The 19,879-nt window shown below is 47.3% G+C and overlaps 1 protein-coding gene across 1 annotated transcript in view; it reads left to right on the plus strand.

Moving 5' to 3' along the window:
• The first annotated feature begins 281 nt into the window (after window positions 1–281).
• LOC135248580 (calmodulin-regulated spectrin-associated protein 3-like) overlaps window positions 282–19,879 on the plus strand; it is a 35,157-nt gene continuing 15,559 nt past the window's right edge. Inside the window, exons 1-4 of the mRNA XM_064323377.1 lie at window positions 282–892; window positions 14,118–14,389; window positions 18,793–18,912; window positions 19,192–19,278. Coding sequence (XP_064179447.1) covers window positions 760–892; window positions 14,118–14,389; window positions 18,793–18,912; window positions 19,192–19,278 — 612 coding nt within the window. The 5' untranslated portion in view covers window positions 282–759. The remainder of the gene's footprint in view (window positions 893–14,117; window positions 14,390–18,792; window positions 18,913–19,191; window positions 19,279–19,879) is intronic.

Raw genomic sequence — 19,879 nt, forward strand, 5'->3', positions numbered from 1 at the left:
TATAATTCACTTGAACCATAAATAATGTTTTACTATCAAACACATTTGTTTCCTACAGCAATTGTCTGTTGAGCGTAAGTAATTATTTACAGATCAGAAACTCTTGGTATTTTCCGGACAAGCGTCACCAATGACAAGCACACCCTGTATTGCACCTGCTTCAATGAGCTAGCTTTTCATGCCCTATACCTCTTAGTGAGGTTTGCACGCATTAGAGCCCGCCCCTTCTGGGTCCCTGAGTCTCTTCCCTGGACTCGATTGGCTAGTCGTCTGGTGAATGACGTGCGTGTGGAGCACCTGGAATTCGGTCAGCCGGTAGCGGGTCGCCGCTCTCAGCTGCGCAGAAAATACACCGCTATGGGCGGACAGCGGAGCGGAGTCAAATAATGTCTTTTCTCCTCTAAATCCGACGAAACAGGGGTCTTCTCCTAGACACGGAAACTGTCGTCTCAAGAAAGGAAAGACGGGGCGAACTCGCCTGACATCATTTACCCGGATTTAAAAGGGATTCCTTGAATCTACCCCCTCTTATTTCGGATGCTATTACATTATTCTAGAACGGCCGCTCCAAACCCACCAACATGCACAATGTATGTATTCTCCAGGCCCGAGCTGGAGAGATAAGAATAGAATGACTCCTTGAATTTCCATCTCGTTTTTCTTTTTCTTTTTTTTTTTTTACGCCCCAAGCTACCTCCTCTTTGTATCGCTCGCTCCCCTCCCTCTCCCCCCACCGGAGGCCACTGCACGGATTCTGCTATGGTGGATTCGACTGCGATGAGGAAGGCTTTCACGGTTCCGGAGATAAAGCCTTTGGACCAGTACGATTTCAACAGAGCCAAAATATGCGCTAGTTTAGGGTGGCTTTTGGCTAAAGCATACGGCACTGCAGGTATGTGTTGACCGTCTCTGCGTTTTTGTTTTGTCCCGATCCGCTCCCCAAAAGCTCCCAGCGTCCGTGTGCCAGCATGCTGTTCTCCGCCTGTCATTAGTGGCAAGCGACACGAAGGTGAATTGCACATTGTCTGTAGTCTCCGATTATGTCAGACGCAACGAGCATTAACGGACGGTATAGCAGAACCAGTGCGCGTAGCCTATCGAGAGGCGGTTTAAATGTGGTCTGGATATGTTTCTATCAACCCACCCTGTTTCTAAGGGATTCTGGTTTCTAGGATGTAATACCGTGGTCGCCGCATAAATAACACACAAAGCATATCGAATGCCCAGCCTTGCCAGTCAGCTTGGCATGCTCTCATCCGATTTGCTGCGAGGCACCGAAAGTGTTGCAAATCTAAGAGCTACAGAACGATAACGGTTCGTTTTTTTGTTTTTGTGTTATGTACTCGGTATAAAATAAGGCAACCCGTTTTGACGTATTGTGCTGTGTGGCGCCTGACACACATTCGACGCAATCCTTTGTCGGTGATGCTTCAGTCGCGTTCCCCAGCCGACCTCTTAGCGTAAATCGTCCAGCAGGGATAATGCATGGAAAGCTGTATAGTGCATTAGCAGCTGTAATTCGTTGGGCTCAGCGAAAATAATGTCTAAGTAACCAGCAGAAACGAGACTCTTTACCGTGCCCCCGCGCATCAACTTAGTCGCATTGTCTTGCTTCTTTGGGACAGTCATATGTAGGCTATTAAATTAATTGTTCTTAATCAGTTTACGATAATATCGTTTAAAATTAAAATCTTTATTTCTTTATTCCATGAAAAATACCAGAAGCGATATCACTTTGTCAATGGACGCAATAGATTGACATTCTGATAAAGACTCCAGGATACTAGAGATGTGCCGACCTTACCTTTTTTGTGTTATACTATATTAACTAATACTGATGACATGCAGGTAGTTGTGTTTATATTTGTGATAGGCTGTATGTGAGTTCAGTCCAGATGGCGGTCGATGCTTGAAACGTTGATTTCAACAAAGAGCCCAGCGCGTGCTGTACCGACACCACCCTGCCCGTCTCTCGCGCACGCACACACCCACCCACCCACCACGGGGAAGCCCTTTGTCAAGCGCACGCGCCCACTGTGGAATTTAAATGGACTTCAGCACTGTATGTCTTGAACTGATAAGGTTCTCGTTAAAATTTTTGATAACGTTGGAGATATCCCTACAGCCACAGCCCCCAACGCCCCCCTCCATCCCACTGGCAAAATAATAATAATAATAATAATTATCCACGTTTTCAATCATGTTGAAGGATTCGAGGAAGATCGGGTGTGGAACCTTAATGATCCCCCACTCACTCGCAGTAAGAGCGGCTTATCTGTAAAATGAATGTAAACGGAGTCTTTATAAAGGACGGTTCCATACAGCGGCCGCTCCGAGCTTTGTTGCCTCCGTTTGCCGACGACCTCACCTCACCACGGCCTTGTTGTGGGTCACGCACATCCATTCTTATACAAAGCGCCGGTTATGTGCTGTCATAAGTTTCTATCGTCTTTTTGGAATACTTCCTTGTTGGAAAAATTTTCCTTGCTTTAGAATAGCCTATCACCTTTCTTCGCTGTAGCATGAAATAAATGCTGAACAATGGGCATTCTGTCTTAGATTAATACAGATTGCCGTCAGCAGCATTTTGTAGTGTCTGGGGTCGCGGTGGGCACGCCAGGTCGTTGAGGCTGTGCCATCCTCTGCCATTTCTCTGGAAAACTGCAGTGGCTGAGTATCGAGTTTATTTTAATTAGCCAACTTTTTTGCCTCCTCAAACTTAAACGTATTTTTAAAACTGCTGAGTTTCCCAAAAAGAGTCAGTGTGCGCTGTAGCCGTAGGTCTGTGTTATTGAAAACCTGCTAGATTATGAGTACCGATATAGGATCAGGTTTGCCGTTCATATGACGACCTAATGAGTGAAAATGCAGGACTGACCCTGGATCAGCCAGCCCTCCCTACTCCCAGAATATGGGCCCAGGTGCTGTTTGCCGTTGACTGGTTAAGGTTAAGTGACTTAGGCTCCCTGAGGGATCAACGCATTAACGGCAGCCCTCCTTCTGACTCATGAGTCCTCGGAGATGCCGTACGGCTAACTAACAGCTTTGGTTTCCAAGCAGCACGTGCAGAGCAGCACAGCAGAAGGTTACAGTTTGATAGAAGGCCCACAATGTTGCTTCTGCTGTGATGGTGGAATACCGTCTGTGTGGCAGTTACAGAAAGATTCATCGATTTATCCTTGTATACACGGCAGGTATGTCAAACTCCAGTTCTGTAGGGCTGCATCATCTGCTGGTTTTTTTTTATTTGTTTCATGCACTTAAGTGATCTATTTAAGTCACCAAAGAGTCCACATAAATTGATGTGAAATTGAGGTAGGCTATAAACTGATTTGAACCAAAGCCACAAAAACGAAACGAACAGTAGATGCTGCTGTTCAGAAGCGACAAAATGGGGTGCTGGGCTTTCAATCTGAACGGTTCGCAGAGTTTTGCAGTGACCTTTGAGAGGTATTTGTTCCCATTTTTTTGGCATGTCTGGGGTGGCATGACCAGAAGCAGCAGGTGACATATTTCAGTATTGGCGTGTCACTGTCTACTGTCCACCCAAACTGCCGTAGACACAGTGCTCTGCAACTGGGCGTTCAGGGCTGCAGTGTCTGCTGGATTTCTGTGTTTCTCGGCAACAGTGGTTCATTTAAGTCATTGATTGGCTAAAGAATGCGCACACCTTGTTCTCAAGGCCTGATTGAAATGAAACAACAAGCGCCTGCAGACACAGCACCCCCACAGGACTGGAGTTAAACCAGCAGTCACTGTGGCCCTCCAGGCCTGGAGTTAAATCTGCAGACTTTGCTGTCTTTCAGGACTGGAGATTGACACCCATGCTGTACGGTGTTGTTTCCATTTACAGTAGAGCGTGCATGTTTTTCTCATCGTAAGCCCAGCCCAGCTCTAAAGGCTGACATCCCTGGCTGCACCATGCACTGCATGTTTCTTTAATCCAACTCTCTCCGTTTCTGACACCTCCTTCCAGTGTCATACACTGAACCCTGATCCCAGATCAGCACTCACACACTGAACCCTGATCCCAGATCAGCACTCACACACTGAGGCCTGATCCCAGATCAGCACTCACACACTGAACCCTGATCCCAGATCAGCACTCACACTGAAGCCTGATCCCAGATCAGCACTCACACACTGAAGCCTGATCCCAGATCAGCACTCACACACTGAAGCCTGATCCCAGATCAGCACTCACACACTGAAGCCTGATCCCAGATCAGCACTCACACACTGAAGCCTGATCCCAGATCAGCACTACACTGACTGACCAGTCAGACTCACACATGAGCTGTCCAGAGTAACAGGCCTGATCCAGACAGCACTCACACACTGAAGCCTGATCCCAGATCAGCACTACACTCTGAGGTGCTTTGTGAACAGAATGTCCAGAGTTAAAGGCCTGATGCTTTGTGAACAGAAGGTCCAGAGTTACAGGCCTGATGCTTTATGAACAGAAGATCTAGAGTTACAGCCCTGATTCTTTGTGAACAGAAGGTCCACAGTTACAAGCTTGATGCTTTATGAACAGAAGGTCCTGAGTTACAGGCCTGATGCTTTGTGAACAGAAGGTCCACAGTTACAGGCCTGATGCTTTATGAACAGAAGGTCCAGAGTTACAGGCCTGATGCTTTATGAACAGAAGGTCCAGAGTTACAGGCCTGATGCTTTATGAACAGAAGATCCAGAGTTACAGGCCTGATGCTTTGTGAACAGAATGTCCAGAGTTAAAGGCCTGGTGCTTTGTGAACAGAAGGTCCAGAGTTACAGGCCTGATGCTTTATGAACAGAAGGTCCAGATTTAGAATCCTGGTACTTTATGAAAAGAAGGTCCACAGTTACAGGCCAGATTCTTTGTGAACAGAAGGTCCACAGTTACAAGCCTGATGCTTTATAAACAGAAGGTCCTGAGTTACAGGCCTGATGCTTTGTGAACAGAAGGTCCACAGTTACAGGCCTGATGCTTTATGAACAGAAGGTCCTGAGTTACAGGCCTGATGCTTTGTGAACAGAATGTCCAGAGTTACAGGCCTGGTGCTTTGTGAACAGAAGTTCCAGAGTTACAGGCCTGATGCTTTATGAACAGAAGGTCCTGAGTTACAGGCCTGATGCTTTGTGAACAGAGGTCCACAGTTACAGGCCTGATGCTTTATGAACAGAAGGTCCAGATTTAGATTCCTGGTACTTTATGAACAGAAGGTCCAGAGTTACAGGCCTGATGCTTTGTCCAGAGTTAAAGGCCTGATGCTTTGTGAACAGAAGGTCCCGAGTTACAGGCCTGATGCTTTGTGAACAGAAGGTCCCGAGTTACAGGCCTGATGCTTTGTGAACAGAAGGTCCTGTGTGTGTGTGTATGTGTATATGTGTGAGTGTGTGCGAGTGTGTGTATTTGTGTGTGTGCATGTGTGTATGTGTCTGTGTGTGTGTGTATGTGTGTGTGTGTGTTTGTGTGTGTGTGCGTATGTGTTTGTGTGTGTGTGTGCGTTTATGTGTGTGTGCATGTGTGTGTGTGTGTGTGTGTGCGTATGTGTTTGTGTGTGTGTTTATGTGTGTGTGTGTCTCAGCTGTGTGGCTGTGTGAGGACTGCCTGAGCTCAGAGCTGAGAGGAAGTGAATCACTCAGTGTGGCTCTGGTCCAGGTCCTCACGATGCAGCCACACACTTTGTGTAACAATGACCTTCATTGCGGTTTAAACAGTTTTAATGCAGTTGCTATTTTTTATAGTATGCTTATAATATATGATCCTTGGCATGTCGTATGTAGAGTGTAGTTTATGAAAGGTTTGGATGTATTGGGTATAATTTACAGTATACTGGATATACTTTATGCTGTATGGTGTGTATTTGTGCAGTTTATGATGTGATTAAGTAGTGTGTGTATATGGTGTGATATCTGCATACATGTGAGTGTGTGCAAGTGTTTGTGTTTGTAAATGTGTATCAGCATGCACATTGTGTGTGTGTGTGTGTGTGTGTATGAGCATGCACATGAGTTATCTTAGAGGCAGTTCCATATCTATCCCCCACCCCCATCCTCAACACCTGAACTTGATGACATCATCAGTTCTCTTCCCAGAAATCTTGAGCATGCAGACTGAGGTCACCTCCCTGACGCCATCGCTCTCTGCTGATTAGTGAACCCAGTCGGCAGCTCGTGTCTGTTTGAGCCATGGCGTCACCGCATTCTGGTTACGCACATGCCCAGTCACACCGCTACCGTGGTTACGTCCACTGCTGCTTCAAACCCGCTTAAATTCTGTTTTGAGATTACAGTGTAGAGAAAAGGGGCCATCGCAGTGCTATGTCCTGCAGCGGTCACCAGCGTTTTTGGTTATTTCTTACCACCTCAAGTACGATTACAAAAAACAAGGACCAAAGTTTGCCAATATGCCCTGTGGCAGCAGTCATTCTTATTACGCTAAAAAAAATGTGATTTAATATATCGTGCAGCCCTAGCTTATTTCCAATTGACCCTGTTCATTGTCTAACTGTAGCAATGTAAGGATGCTGTTTAACGTGCATCTGTGATGAATTGACTTGAACCAATCATAGCGTTTTTTCTACACAGAGAAGTTCTTTCACTTGGCTCACACAAAGCAGAGGCTGCCACCACACTGGAGCCCCGCCCACCACACTATAGCCCCGCCCATTACAATGTAGCCCCGCCCATGATGGGGTTCATGAAGCCTCACTCTTCTGCCACTTGTAGGCAGCTAAGTAAATGATCTTGCTTGTTTGTGTCCTTATTGCTTTGCTAACTGCAAGAGACTCTTCAGACTGAAGTGGCCTGTTTATATTTTCTCCTAATTGTACCTGAGCAACACAATGAGCTTCTTTAAACAGGCGTGTGATTCTACTGGACCGAGGGTCCCCAGTCTTATCCGAAAAGGACCAGTGAGGCAGCCAGTCTTTGTTTCAGGCTGGTACAAAGACACCTTATTCAATTAATTAACTAATCATGGTCTTCCATCAAGAGCTTGATAAGTAGAATCAGGTGTCTTAGTACTGGGCTAAAACAAAAACCAGGGAACCCCTGTATTGAACACTGGGGGCAGGTGTGCAGCCCAGAACAGTATTTGCGCTGATGCTGCTCCTGGTTTAAGGTTGGGGGGGAGGGCGTAGAGAGAGAGGAAGGGAAGTTTTTGGGATGAAATGGGTGCGATCAGATCCTCTGTCAGTTGGCAGAAAGCTTTGCTCTTCTCGGGTTCGAGAGAGAACAGTGAGCTCTTTCTGCTGCAAAGCCTCAACGCCCCCGCTGACAAAACTGCCAGTGTCCTTCACTCAATCACCGTTCATACCGCGGCTCAGGGTTTTTCTCCTCTCTTCCTCCTGTCTTCCTTTCCCTCTATCGGCACCATTCAGCTCAGTTCAGTTCCGCGGTGCGTTCCGTCGGTGGGTAAACTGATGCGTCGTCCGAGCGGTCGCGCACAGAGCCTCGTGAAGTTTAACTTCAGATGCAGCGGGCGAACGGTGTGCTCGAGAAAACATTAACATCTGTGCCCATCTCTCATCTTCTCTCTCTCTCTCTCTATCTCTCACTTCATTTTGTGGTGGTAATGTCACCAACAAGTAGCATTATAGAGGATTTTTATCTCTAAAGTAGAATCTTTATCCCCCCCCCCGCAGTATTCCTCTCTCATTGATAAGATGACGGTCACAGCAGGAGATTTACGGAGTAACATTACAGGCATTTAGCAGATGCTCTTATCCAGAGCAACTTACACAACGTTTTACATTGCATCTATTTATACAGCTGGATATAAATTGAACCAATGCAGGTTAAGTGCATTGCTCATGGGTATAATGGCAGTGTCCTACCTGGGAATCGAACCTGTGATATTTAGATTACAAGACTAGCTCCTTACCCATTATACTACGTTGCGCCCCAGTGTAGACAGAGCTGGCCAACCTCGTTCCCTGGCCCGCTTTCCTCCTCCGCTGTGCTTTTCTCATTAGCCCAAGTTCCGTCTTTTCTTCCTCTCGCTGGGGAACCTCTCCGTCCTCTCCATCCTTCCATTCCCCATCCCCCATTGCCCCCCTGTCCTCTCAATTTCTCTCTGTTGGCCTTACCCTTCTCTCTTCTTCTCTGGCCTCTTTTCTCCGGTTGTTTATTTATCTGTCGCTCGTTTTGGTGGACTCTCCTAGTCTGCGATGGTTTAACGAGGCCGCGCCCGCTGGACGTGAACACGGAGACAGAGAGTCAGCATCCAGAGCGAGGGCTTAGGGGAGGGAACCAGGGAGTTTAATGGCTCTATGATTCTTGGAAACGGTGTTGAGAAGGTGTGTGGCTGTTTCTGGAGACCACGACTGCAGCTGTTTCTGGAGAGCGCGATGTTGGAGCTGTTTCTGGAGAATATGACTGCAGTTGTTTCTGGAGAACACGACTTGAGTTGTTTTTGGAGAACATGACTGCAGTTGTTTCTGGAGAACACGACTTGAGTTGTTTCTGGAGAACACGACTTGAGTTGTTTTTGGAGAACATGACTGCAGTTGTTTCTGGAGAACACGACTTGAGTTGTTTTTGGAGAACATGACTGCAGTTGTTTCTGGAGAACACGACTTGAGTTGTTTTTGGAGAACATGATGTTGGAGCTGTTTATGGAGAACACGGCAAAAAAAATAGGATTGTGAAAAATCAGGAAAGGGACTTATTTTCTTGTGCCGCCCACAAGACACGTTCACACGTTCATCAACCCGCAACTCTTGCCCTCTGCTGGTGAAAGCAGTCCATCGCGTGTTTGCTGCTTTTGCCCGCAGGGGGACTAAGGGGACGTGGGTGAAAGCTGGTTAAAGATAAATTCTATACTGTTATCGAGGAATATTTCTTGAACACAAAGAGTCCTCCATTCATGGAATGGCTCATCAGGTCGTAGAGTAGAACCAGTGGCCTTCTGGGCCTTTAAGTCCAGGCTTGATGCAGTGCTAGGTGCTCTCTCATCTGTTGGGAAATGACGAGCCAAGATGGGGCTGAATGGCCTGTTCTCATCCTCTGTCATTCTTATGTTCTTAATTTTTAAGAATATATCAGCTGGTTAAATACAGATGTGGCCTACGAAACAGGAGGTCAGTTGTGGCTTCTTGAGCAGGGGTGGGCAATTCTGTTACTGAAAAGGCCAGTTACCCCTGGCTTAATTAGCTGATCAGACCGCATTAAAATATTTAATTCAGGGACACAACAGCAGCTTTCAGCTTTCACTCACAGGCCTATTGTGAAATTTAGCTAAAATGTCAGATCATGCAAATTATTAGGCTCATTAAATAAATAAGAGCAGAAGTTCATGGTGTGAAATCCACAGACAAATAAGTCCCTCTATTACCACCGCTGGTCTAGCCTGTGCTGTTGGTGGTATGTGGAGACAGTGTTACCTGGCGCAAGCATTGACGTTAAAGGCACACACGTGTCTGGGCATTCAGTTTGAGGCAGCTGTCCTGCATGAGCATTGAGTGCTTGACTGTGTCAATGAGCGCCAGGGCGTGATTTAGCCCAATCTGTTTATTCGTAGCGATTATCTCGTGAGTAGCCCATCTTATCAGGCTCTGATGGGGTCCCCGTACGCTGCTCCGGTGTCCCCTTTGAAAAGACCCCTGATACTGTATATCAGGCTCCATTGCATCCACGATCAATGAAAGTACAAAGTGCTGGTGATACTTTTTTTTTTTGCACGTGTGGCCAGTTTTTTTTTTTGGTTGCTTCACTCGTCTTTGATGCTGGATTGGGTCGGTAACAGGCAGTCTTTTGAGCGTTTAGCTAGCCCTCAGAGCGCTACCAGACCTTTTTTTTGCTCTTTTTATTTATTTATGTAGAAACCCAGTCATTCAATTGGACTACTCGTCTTGGGTTTATACTCAACTACACTGCAGATGCATACAAATCTGCAGTAATGGATAATGGTTACATAAAGGTACAATTACAATTAAAAAATTTTTTTTAATAGAGTCCTAATGCCAGTTCAAACAATGGCAGCGGTGTTGGCTGCACTTCCATCCTGATCTGAGTGCTCATAACACCGTGATTAGCGCCGCGCCTCCATTAGCCGCTACCGCTACAATTGGGCTCGAGCATGTCCCACTGCCCGGCCAGAATCCCCGCGCCACGACCTGCTTTGGGTGAAAACGTATTAATTTGAAAAACCCGCAGTTATTTACGCACCCCCCCCCCCCGTCTCTCTCAGAGCGGCTTTGGCCTCGCCGTAATCTCTCTCGCTTCGTCTTATCTTTGGCAGCCATCGCCGCGGTTACATATTTTCCCGTTAATCTTCAGTCGGAACACGGCTCTGTACAAGTCATCGTGAACAAACGGTTCAGCCCAAAATGTCAATATTAATAAGGTCTTTTTCTTCCTGCTGGGCCTGCTGGAATTACATGTTCACCTGTGCTGTTTACACAGGTAGTTTGATAAATCATTGAATCATTTTCCCTCATTGCTTTGCGAAAACAAGTTGTGCTTGTGCGTGTTAATGCCAATGTAGCATTGTTCAAAGTTTGCGTGAGGAAGTCCTACACGGGGTGTAATATCATCGATGGTGAAGCCGTAGGAGTGTGATTGGTTCTCTTGGCCTTTGTATTTAGCTCGGTAGCCTAAATGTAAGCTCTTGTTGTGCGGATTCGAACCTGCAGTGAACCTACCCGCATTACACCAACACAGCATAGACCTGCCAGCCCCTGCCTGCATCGCCATGGCAAGGCCCACTGATGTGAACAACATTATCTCCATCTGAAACGACGGATAACTGCCACTGTAACTGCCGTGTGATTGGCTCTCTGCGCCGGAGCTGTGTCTGTGTGCGCTCTCTCCCATCGTGGGTCCTGGAGGTCCCCGCCCTTTCAGGGCAGGGCAATGAGATGTACCTTTGATCTTTCGGGCGGAGTTAATGTGAAGCGGTGAACTCCCTCCATCTGCCGAGACCTAATGCCCCTCTAATTAAAACAGAGAGCTTCCTGTTCCACTGTTCTCAGGAGAACAGGATTTCGCTCTCTCTCTCTCTCTCTCTCTCTCTGTCTTCTTCTCTGTCCTCCTCTCAGCAGTTTCTGCCTGCTGGCCTTTAAGGCAGAAAAAATGAAGCCATTTTAAATGTCATGCTGCATGTGTACAAACTGAGGTGCAGTGGTGGATTTTTGCACAGATGTTTCTGTGTGTGAATCTGCGTATGCGCCTGTGTGTGCGTGTGTATGTGTATCTGTGTGTGCGTGTGTGTGTGTATCTGTGTGTGTGTGTGTGTGTGTGTGTGGAGGCACTAATGAGTCCCTGTGCTCTTTGTCTCTGTTGGTTGTGGGGTTCTGCAGTACAGATAATGTGATATACAGACTGTGTCTGTTTTTATTTCGTAGACAGAGGCAGGTCAGACTCAGGAGGATAACAGGAGGAAACAGCACCCCCAAAGCTGCTGTTACTCAGAGAATCCCAACAATCTGGCCTTAACAGCACCCCCAAAAATACAGTTACTTTGAGAACCCCAACGTTCTGGCTGAAACAGCACCTCTAAACTGTACCCTTAAAACTAAAAACAGCTTAGTTCTGAACAGCCCCTCGAAACCTACCAATCTGAGCAGAAACTCAGTATTCTGGACTGGCGATCGACCAGGCAAACCCAGGAAACATACAAACATGAGACAACATTTAACGCCAAGAAGAGGGCCGGTCAGCGCGTCTTAGCTGGTCCAGTGTCGAGCGCAGGCGTCCCACCCCAGCCCAGCTCACTCTGCAGTGTGCTAACTGGAGTGAGCTCGGGTCCAGCGGGGTTTGCTCCAGCTGAAACACTGTTTCCAGGGCTACACTGGCTGTCGGTTGAAAAGAGGCTGCGAATGACCTGCAGGCACTGCGGTTCTCTGAGGTCCCTGTCTCAGGCCTTCTGGCCAGAGTCAGCATGTTCCGGCATGTTCCAGAGTTGATCGGGCAGCAGTGTAGTATGATGGGTAAAGCGTCAATCTAATAACCTAAAGGTCGCAGGTTCTATTCGCCGCTAGGACACTGTCGTTATACCCTTGAGCAAGGTACGTCACCTGCATTACTTCAGTATTTGACCAGCTGTATAATTGTAAGTGCTATGTAAACATTGTGTAAGTCGGTCTGGATAAGAGTGTCTGCTAAATGCCCCTAATGTAATTTAATGACCAGAGCTGTAGCAGTGGTACACTGTACACACCAGCAACCTAGCTGCATATTTCTTATGTACTTTATTTGTTTCGTTGTATTGGTAAAAATGGCATTGATACAATACAGAAAGCACATGCACGTGTGTGTGGGTATGAGCGTGTGTGTGTACTTCAGTTTGTGACATCTACTGGTCCCCGAAGTGCACTCAGCAAGCACTGAGCTGAACTGTGGTTTCTCCAGAGATGTGTGTGTGTGTGTGTGGAAAAGGTAGCGAGGACCAAGCAGGTCCCCATAACGCCTGTTCACAAATGGGCTGCATAACTGTGTGCTCATGTCCGCCTCAAAAAACACGAGGAGCGGAAACTTTGGGGGTAAACTCGGCCCTCCTGCCAGGGAGAGAGGGACGATGCTTGCACCCCTGTGTGGTGCATCTGTGCCCGTCCCACGCTGAGCAGAAAAGGCGCTAAGGCTGGTATTGTGAGGCTGGCGTCCAATCACAGAGATTAGGCTCGCTTCTTGAGTGGATGTCCGGATGTAGGGTGCTGGAATGTGGGTCATAGGGGGAGAAGATGGAGGGGGGCGGAATGAGGGAGTCTCCATGCTGTCATGTGATTCAGTCTCTCTCTGTTACTGCTGCTGCTGTACCCTACAATGACAGAGCCCTCAGAGCCTGTCTTTCAGCTTGAGACATACACACACACACACACACGCACACACACTCATGCACACACACATGTGCACACACATGCACGCATGCAGACATGCACACGCACACGTGCACACACATGCACGCACACACAGACACATACGCACACAGAATTTCTTCAGTGTAACAGACATGCTGTCCTGGTTGCTGTAACACTTTACTCTGTTGAATCATTCAAATGACGGGCCAGTTAGGGGGCGGGGTCGGATCCCAAATGACGGGCCAGTTAGGGGGCGGGGTCGGACCCCAAATGACGGGCCAGTTAGGGGGCGGGGTCAGATCACAAATGAAGGGGCAGTTAGGGGGTGGGGTCAGATTGGGGCCGGTTTTCACAGTGAGGGGACCCTGTCAGTTCAGATACCCTCGTGTGTCACTCACACACTCCTGAACTGCTCTTCCTGGTCTATTTCCTCTCTCGGCTACCGAATACAGAATGTTCAGGAAACATTTCTATGGATTTTTTTTCCTTTAGGGAACTAACCTGAAATGTTCTCTGGGCGCTAACGTTAAATCATTGACCAATCAACCATCAAATCATGACTTGATTATTTCGACATGTCGGAAAATCTATAGAGTCATTGATTCTCATCAGAGAGAAGCCAAGTCCCTGCACAGCTTGACACATTGTTCTTTAAGATTATTAGATTTACTGCCTGACATTGCGGATATCTTCTTGGTGGGTCTTTATTTAGAGAGAATTTTCCACACAAACTTGAAGCTTAAAAAAGGCCAAGTTTGATTATTCAAATATTAGTTCTTGGGAACCGTAAAATATTCAAATATTAGGCTGTTGTAAATGCAAATATCTGATGCCTCCTCCTTTGTCTCCATTGATGTTAATGTTGCTCTGAATGTCTTCTGTTGTTAATTAATGTTGCTGTGCTTGTCTCCCTGTGTTCAATAATGTTGCGGTTTCCTGTTTGCAGAGAGTAATGTTGCTCTGTTTGTCCTGTAGAGAGTAATGTTGCTGTGTTTGCAAAGTAATGCTGCTCTCTTTGTTCTGTAGAGAGTAACGTTACTGCATTTGTACAGTAACGTTACTGTGTTTGTAGAGTAACATTGCAGTGTTTGTAATGTTGCTGTGTTTGTCCTGCAGAGACTAATGTTGCTGTGTTTGTAGAGTAACATTGCAGTGTTTGTAGAGTAATGTTGCTCTGTTTGTCCTGTAGAGACTAATGTTGCTGTGTTTGTAGAGTAACATTGCAGTGTTTGTAGAGTAATGTTGCTCTGTTTGTCCTGTAGAGACTAATGTTGCTGTGTTTGTCCTGTTGAGAGTAACATTGCTCTGTTTGTCCCTGTCCTCCCCCCGTAGAGAATGTTCCGCTGGATCTGCGGGAGCCCTTCTATCGGGACCAGTATGAGCAGGAGCACATCAAGCCCCCCGTCACGCGGCTACTGCTGTCCTCTGAGCTGTACTGCCGTGCCTACGGCCAGCTGCTGGGGGCCCGGGGCCACGCCCCGTCCGAAGGGCCCCCCAGAGACGGCCCCAGCCTCCTGCGCCTGCTCGCCAAGAGGGCCGCGCCCCCGAAGGATCGGGACGTCCCGGTGACCGATGCAGACCTCCGGCACACACCCATACGGATGGTGAGAGGGGAGTGGGTTTGGGGGGGGGTTGTTTTATGGGGGTGTGTAATGGTTGAGGGAAGAGAGGGGGTTTGTTGGGGGGGGGGGATGATGGGTGTACAGAATTTTCGGGACACCAGCTGTGGTTTCTGCTTTTATAAACAACACCAACAGCATCAATCAGCTCTTTTATGTGAGGCACTGTGGTACACTGTGTGTGTGTGTGTATGTATGTGCATGTTTGCATGTGTGTGTGTATGTGCATGTATGTTTGTATGTGTGTGTGTATGTTTGTGTGTATGGGTATGTGTGTGTATGTTTGTGTGTGTGTGTGTGTCTGAAAGACTTCAGGCTGGCCATGTGGAGCTGTGAGCTCTGGGCTTGGCTGGTGATGTCTGTCGCTGCAGAGATGGGAAAGTGGGTCAGTGCATTAGCTGAAGCGTAGTGTGTCTGTTTCTGCAATCTGCTGCTACACCACCCCAGTCTAATAGGTGGGATTTCCCTCCCACTCACACACACAAACACACAAACACACACGTGCATGCACACGCACATACACACACTCACACATATATGCATGTAGAACCACTTTACTGCTGTCTCTGTGTGATACTGTGGTACTCCTCTCCCTGATGGAAAAGAAAGAAGGCTTGTGGATGTTGTTTAGAGTAGAGAGGAGAGGGGGAGTGAATTTAGCTGAAAATAAGCTGTGGAGATGGAGAAGGAGAGAAGTGGGGGCACGGGGTCACCAGTAGCTCGGCACTAAATTATGACAAATTTACTTTGGCTATGGCAACCCAGCGACACTTTTGCACCTTCACAGGATTGCTGTTCTCAATCACTAACTAGGTCACATGACTAGATCTGTGAGTCTCTGGGTTGGGCCTTTTCACGCTTAACCTAACAGCCAGTTTAGCGACCCATTTAATATGACCTCCTAGTTAAAGGCCCGTTCCATTGCTCCTAGGTCTCATATAAACAAAACGTCAAAAAATCACAAAAATGTGTTTTTGGGCTGGTCTTATGACGCAATCAATGTTCCAGGTCTACCACTTTTTTCACACCTTGTTAGTCACACTTGTGACATTAAAAAGCCTTAAAATGGAATTAAGCACACTTTGTTTTAAAAAAACCCGCAATGTGCACTTCGGTCGCTCGCAGTTTGATGAAGTCATAGCAAATCAGAGACCTCAGTGGAGTCAGATGATCTGTGGCTGAATCAATGTTCCGGATCTCCCGCTGTTTTATAGCCTTGGTGAATACGTCTTATTTTTGGATCTCTCCGGATATTAGTGTCTGCTAAATCATATCACTATATGATCAAAAGTATCTGGACACCCCTTGGTCTGGGGCTGTTTTTCATGGTTTGGGCTAGGCCCCTTTAGTTCCAGTGAATGAAAATCTTAATGCAATGACATTCTAGATGATTCTGTGCTTCCAACTTTGTGGCAACAGTTTGGGGAAAGCCCTGACATCAACCATATCTAACACATTTTGGATCAATTGGAAAGCCAATTGTGAGCTAGGCCTAATTGCCCAATCAGTGTCCAACCTCCCTAATGCTCTTCTGGCTGAATGGAAGCAAATCCCTGCAGCAATGCTCCAACATCTAGTATAAAGCCTTCCCAGAAGAGTGGAGGTTGGTATGGCAGCGAAGAGTGAACCAACTCCGTATTAATGCCCATCATTTTGGACGAGATGTTGGATGTCAGGTGTCCACATATTTTTGGCCATGTAGTGTATTTCAGTGTAACTGCAAAGCTGCATTGTTTTGTACTGGGCCAGGGCGTGTGTGTGTGTCTCTGCATGTGTGTGTGTGTGTGTGTGTGTGTTGCAGAGTTCAGGAGCTATGATGGTTAAAAAACATCTTTATTAGCCCAATATAGCAGATCTTGTTAGCACGTATCACTTAATAACAAGCAACGATCAATTGTGTTGTGTAACACATTCCTCTTTCTGTCTCTCTCCATCTCTCCTTTGCTTTCCTCCCTCTTTCTCTCCTTCTCTCTCTCCTGCTCACTCTCTCCCTCTTTCTCTCTTTCTCTCTGAGGAGAATGCTGTTTTTGGAGATGAGTGGAAATCGATGTGCTAACACCAGTTTCACCATAGTTAATGCTTCACTTCTTCCTGTTATGAAAGCGAACATAACCTGAACCCACTCCACCGCGGTTTCCCACCTTTTCCACCTCCGCTGATGTTTAGATGATCACACTTTTCTGTTCAAAGCCTCCCTGAGTCTTTACTCATAAACCACTGCACACCCATGTCTTGTTTTCTTTGAACGTCATTCCCAAGGTCAGACATGGCACTCCAGTGATATGCAGTTTAGCATGACAGACAGGTTATCCGTGTTACTACTCATGTACAGAACTGGAAGTCACGTGTGTGAGTGTGTGTGTGTGTGGCCTTTAGTGCAGAGATAATGTGGCTTGCTTGCTTGCTTGTTTGGGCTGTGGAGTCAGAGCTGCAATGCCCTTGATTTTAGAGTGTATATTAAGAGCAGGCTGCCCTGCTGCATTAATGATTGACATAAGAGAGGGCGGAGTGTGAGAGGGTCAGTGCCCGTGGGTCTGCCTGGCAGGACTACTGTGTGACTGACCTCTGCACCTCACCTAGAGCAAGGACCTCTCCAGAGGCCAATGGTCAGTGTCCCTATAGAGTTGCTAAACACACTCACACACACACACACACATACGCACACTCACACACGTGCACGCACACACACACTCACACACACTCACGCGTACATCTCACAAGATCGCATGCGCACAAACACCCAGGTACATACATGCATACACACATACACCCAGTCCTATAACACATTCACGTAGACACACACCCTCCAGTGCACATGTTGTGTTCTGTGCACTGGCTCCATCCAGCAGAGCAGTAGAGACTCCTAGTGGCGGGGTGTGAAATTGCGCTCTTCCTGCTGTAGATGGGTGGGTCGCTCTTGATATTAAGAGCAGATGAGCAGATGATTCAGCCTAGAATCATCTCAACCTAAGGACGCGTTGGAAGCGCGTTTTTTTTTCCTAATTTCATCAAATGTGTTTCTTTTCTGCTTCATGCAGTGAGATTAACTCCTGACCCTGACTCCTGATTAATATCGGGCCATGCAATATGTAAGAGGGCCCTGCTTAATCATCCACAGCAAGGCTGCATATTATGCGCTGGTCACACTTGACGTCAGACCTATTTAAGTAACCTCGATGTATGCTTTAAATCACTACTCACGCTCACATTGGCTGTTTGTTTTCGTAAATGCATTCAGTATGGAGGGGAAGTCACGTTTTGGGGATGTTCCCCTCACAAACGGACACGTGGAGTTGATTAGAACGAATTTATTACGCATCGGCTGCGCTAGAGTGCGACTGTGCAAGACAAGAAAAGCTTTCGGGTTTGTCCGTCTGCAGCACTTTCCCAAAATCACGGGTCAGCTTGCAGATATTCTACTGAACATCTGGCCATTCGTTCTTCTCTTTCTGGAGGAGGGGGGGGTATCCTCTGTTGTGTTAAGCAGCCTTTTCCCCCCTCAGCAGTGAACTTTGCATTTTTAGGTACCCTTGGCAACTGCGTTTCACAATCAGTTTCAAACGTGTCGGTTTTGCAGTGAAATATAATAATAATATAAAGACTTATTTTCGTTCCAAGAACGTTTGGTTTCCCCTGAATTCTGCGTAAAGTCCTGCAGCCTCACCTCTGTTAAGGTCACAAATAGAGGGAGGGGGAGGGGGGCGGTATGGGGGGCGGTAGAGGGAGGGAGGGGGGCATTAAAGTCTGCAGACACGCAGCTGGAAAACCTTGCCGGAGAACACAGAGGGGACCAAACAGGAAAAAGGTGCATGTGACTGCAGGGTCAGCGTTTCCCTGCCCGTGATTCTTATGTCATGTCTGTAACACTTAAGATTTGTTTAAAATCATGTCATAAACAAAGGAGGAAGTCTCTGGCTAAAAGATGGTCTTGGAACTCACAAAGCTCCATTTGTGATAGAATTTAAAATGGGGTGGTAAGTTCATCTTCTTGATGGAGTATACTCTAGACCAGTGGTTCTCAACTCGGGCCAGAAAGGGCCGGTGTGGGTGCAGGCTTTTGTTGCAACCAAGCAGTTACACACCTGATTCTACTAATCAACCTTTGGAGTCTTTACTAAGGACCTTGATTAGTAGAATCAGGTGTGTAACTGCTTGGTTGGAACAAAAGCCTGAACCCATACCGGCCCTTTCTGGCCCGAGTTGAGAACCACTGCTCTAGACGGAGTATTTTGGGAATAACACAGTTTTGAACCAAAGTGACTTTTCACACCGTGCCAGAATCTTGCTGGATGAACGCTTTAGTGTTTTACGAGGTAGTCAGTGGCGAGGCTTTGTATGTGGGCCTGGAGCTTGCTGATCTTCCCGGGGCTCTCCTCTGATTGGTGCAGAGCGCCCACCTGGCAGTGATGGATGCGCTGATGTCGGCGGTCGCCATGGAGACGGTCAGCGCGGTGAAGATGCCGAGCGGGGTCGGCTGGGAGAACGTCGTGCTGTACTGGATCAACAGGGTGGGTCTCCTGTCTCAGAACCGGGCTTCGCGCCGAACCCGGCCTGCTGTGGAACTCGGTCTGAACCTGACCCACAATCTCCCAGCGCCTGGGAGCTCTCACTGTGCTACTGTTCTTATTTCTGAAGTACTGACAAAGACATTTGACCAGCTGGTTCTGTGTGTGTGTGTGTGTGTGTGTGTGTGCGAATGCATGTGTGTGTACTCTCTATGTACACGTGTGTGTGTGTGTGCGCACCTGCATGTGTGTGTGTCCTCTTTATGTGTGTGTGTCCTGCAGTTGAATCAGAAGCTGAAAGAGAGCACAGAAGGAGATCCTCCCCAGATATCTCCACCCAGCACAGACCTTCAGCCTGTCCAGCCCTCTGTAAGTACAGCACACTTTTACACACTTATAAACGTACACTCACACACACACACACACACACACATACACACACACACACACACACACACACACACATACACACTCACACACACACACACCACACACATACACACTCACACACACACACACACACACACACACACATACACACTCACACACACACACACACACACACATACACACTCACACACACACACACACACACACACCATACACACTCACACACACACACACACACACACACAACACACACACACACACACACATCACACACACACACACACACACACACAACACTCACACACACACACCACACACACACACACACACACACACATACACACACACACACACACACACACATACACACACACACACACACACCATACACACATACACACTACACACACATACACACACACACACAACACACACACCACACACACACACTACACACTCACACACACAACACATCACACACACACACACACACACATACACACACACAACACACATACACACACACACATACACACACTCACACACACACACACAACACACACACATACACACACTCACA

The sequence above is a fragment of the Anguilla rostrata genome, chromosome 2, assembly GCF_018555375.3.
Source record: "Anguilla rostrata isolate EN2019 chromosome 2, ASM1855537v3, whole genome shotgun sequence".
In the NCBI taxonomy this organism is placed as follows: Eukaryota; Metazoa; Chordata; class Actinopteri; order Anguilliformes; family Anguillidae; genus Anguilla; species Anguilla rostrata.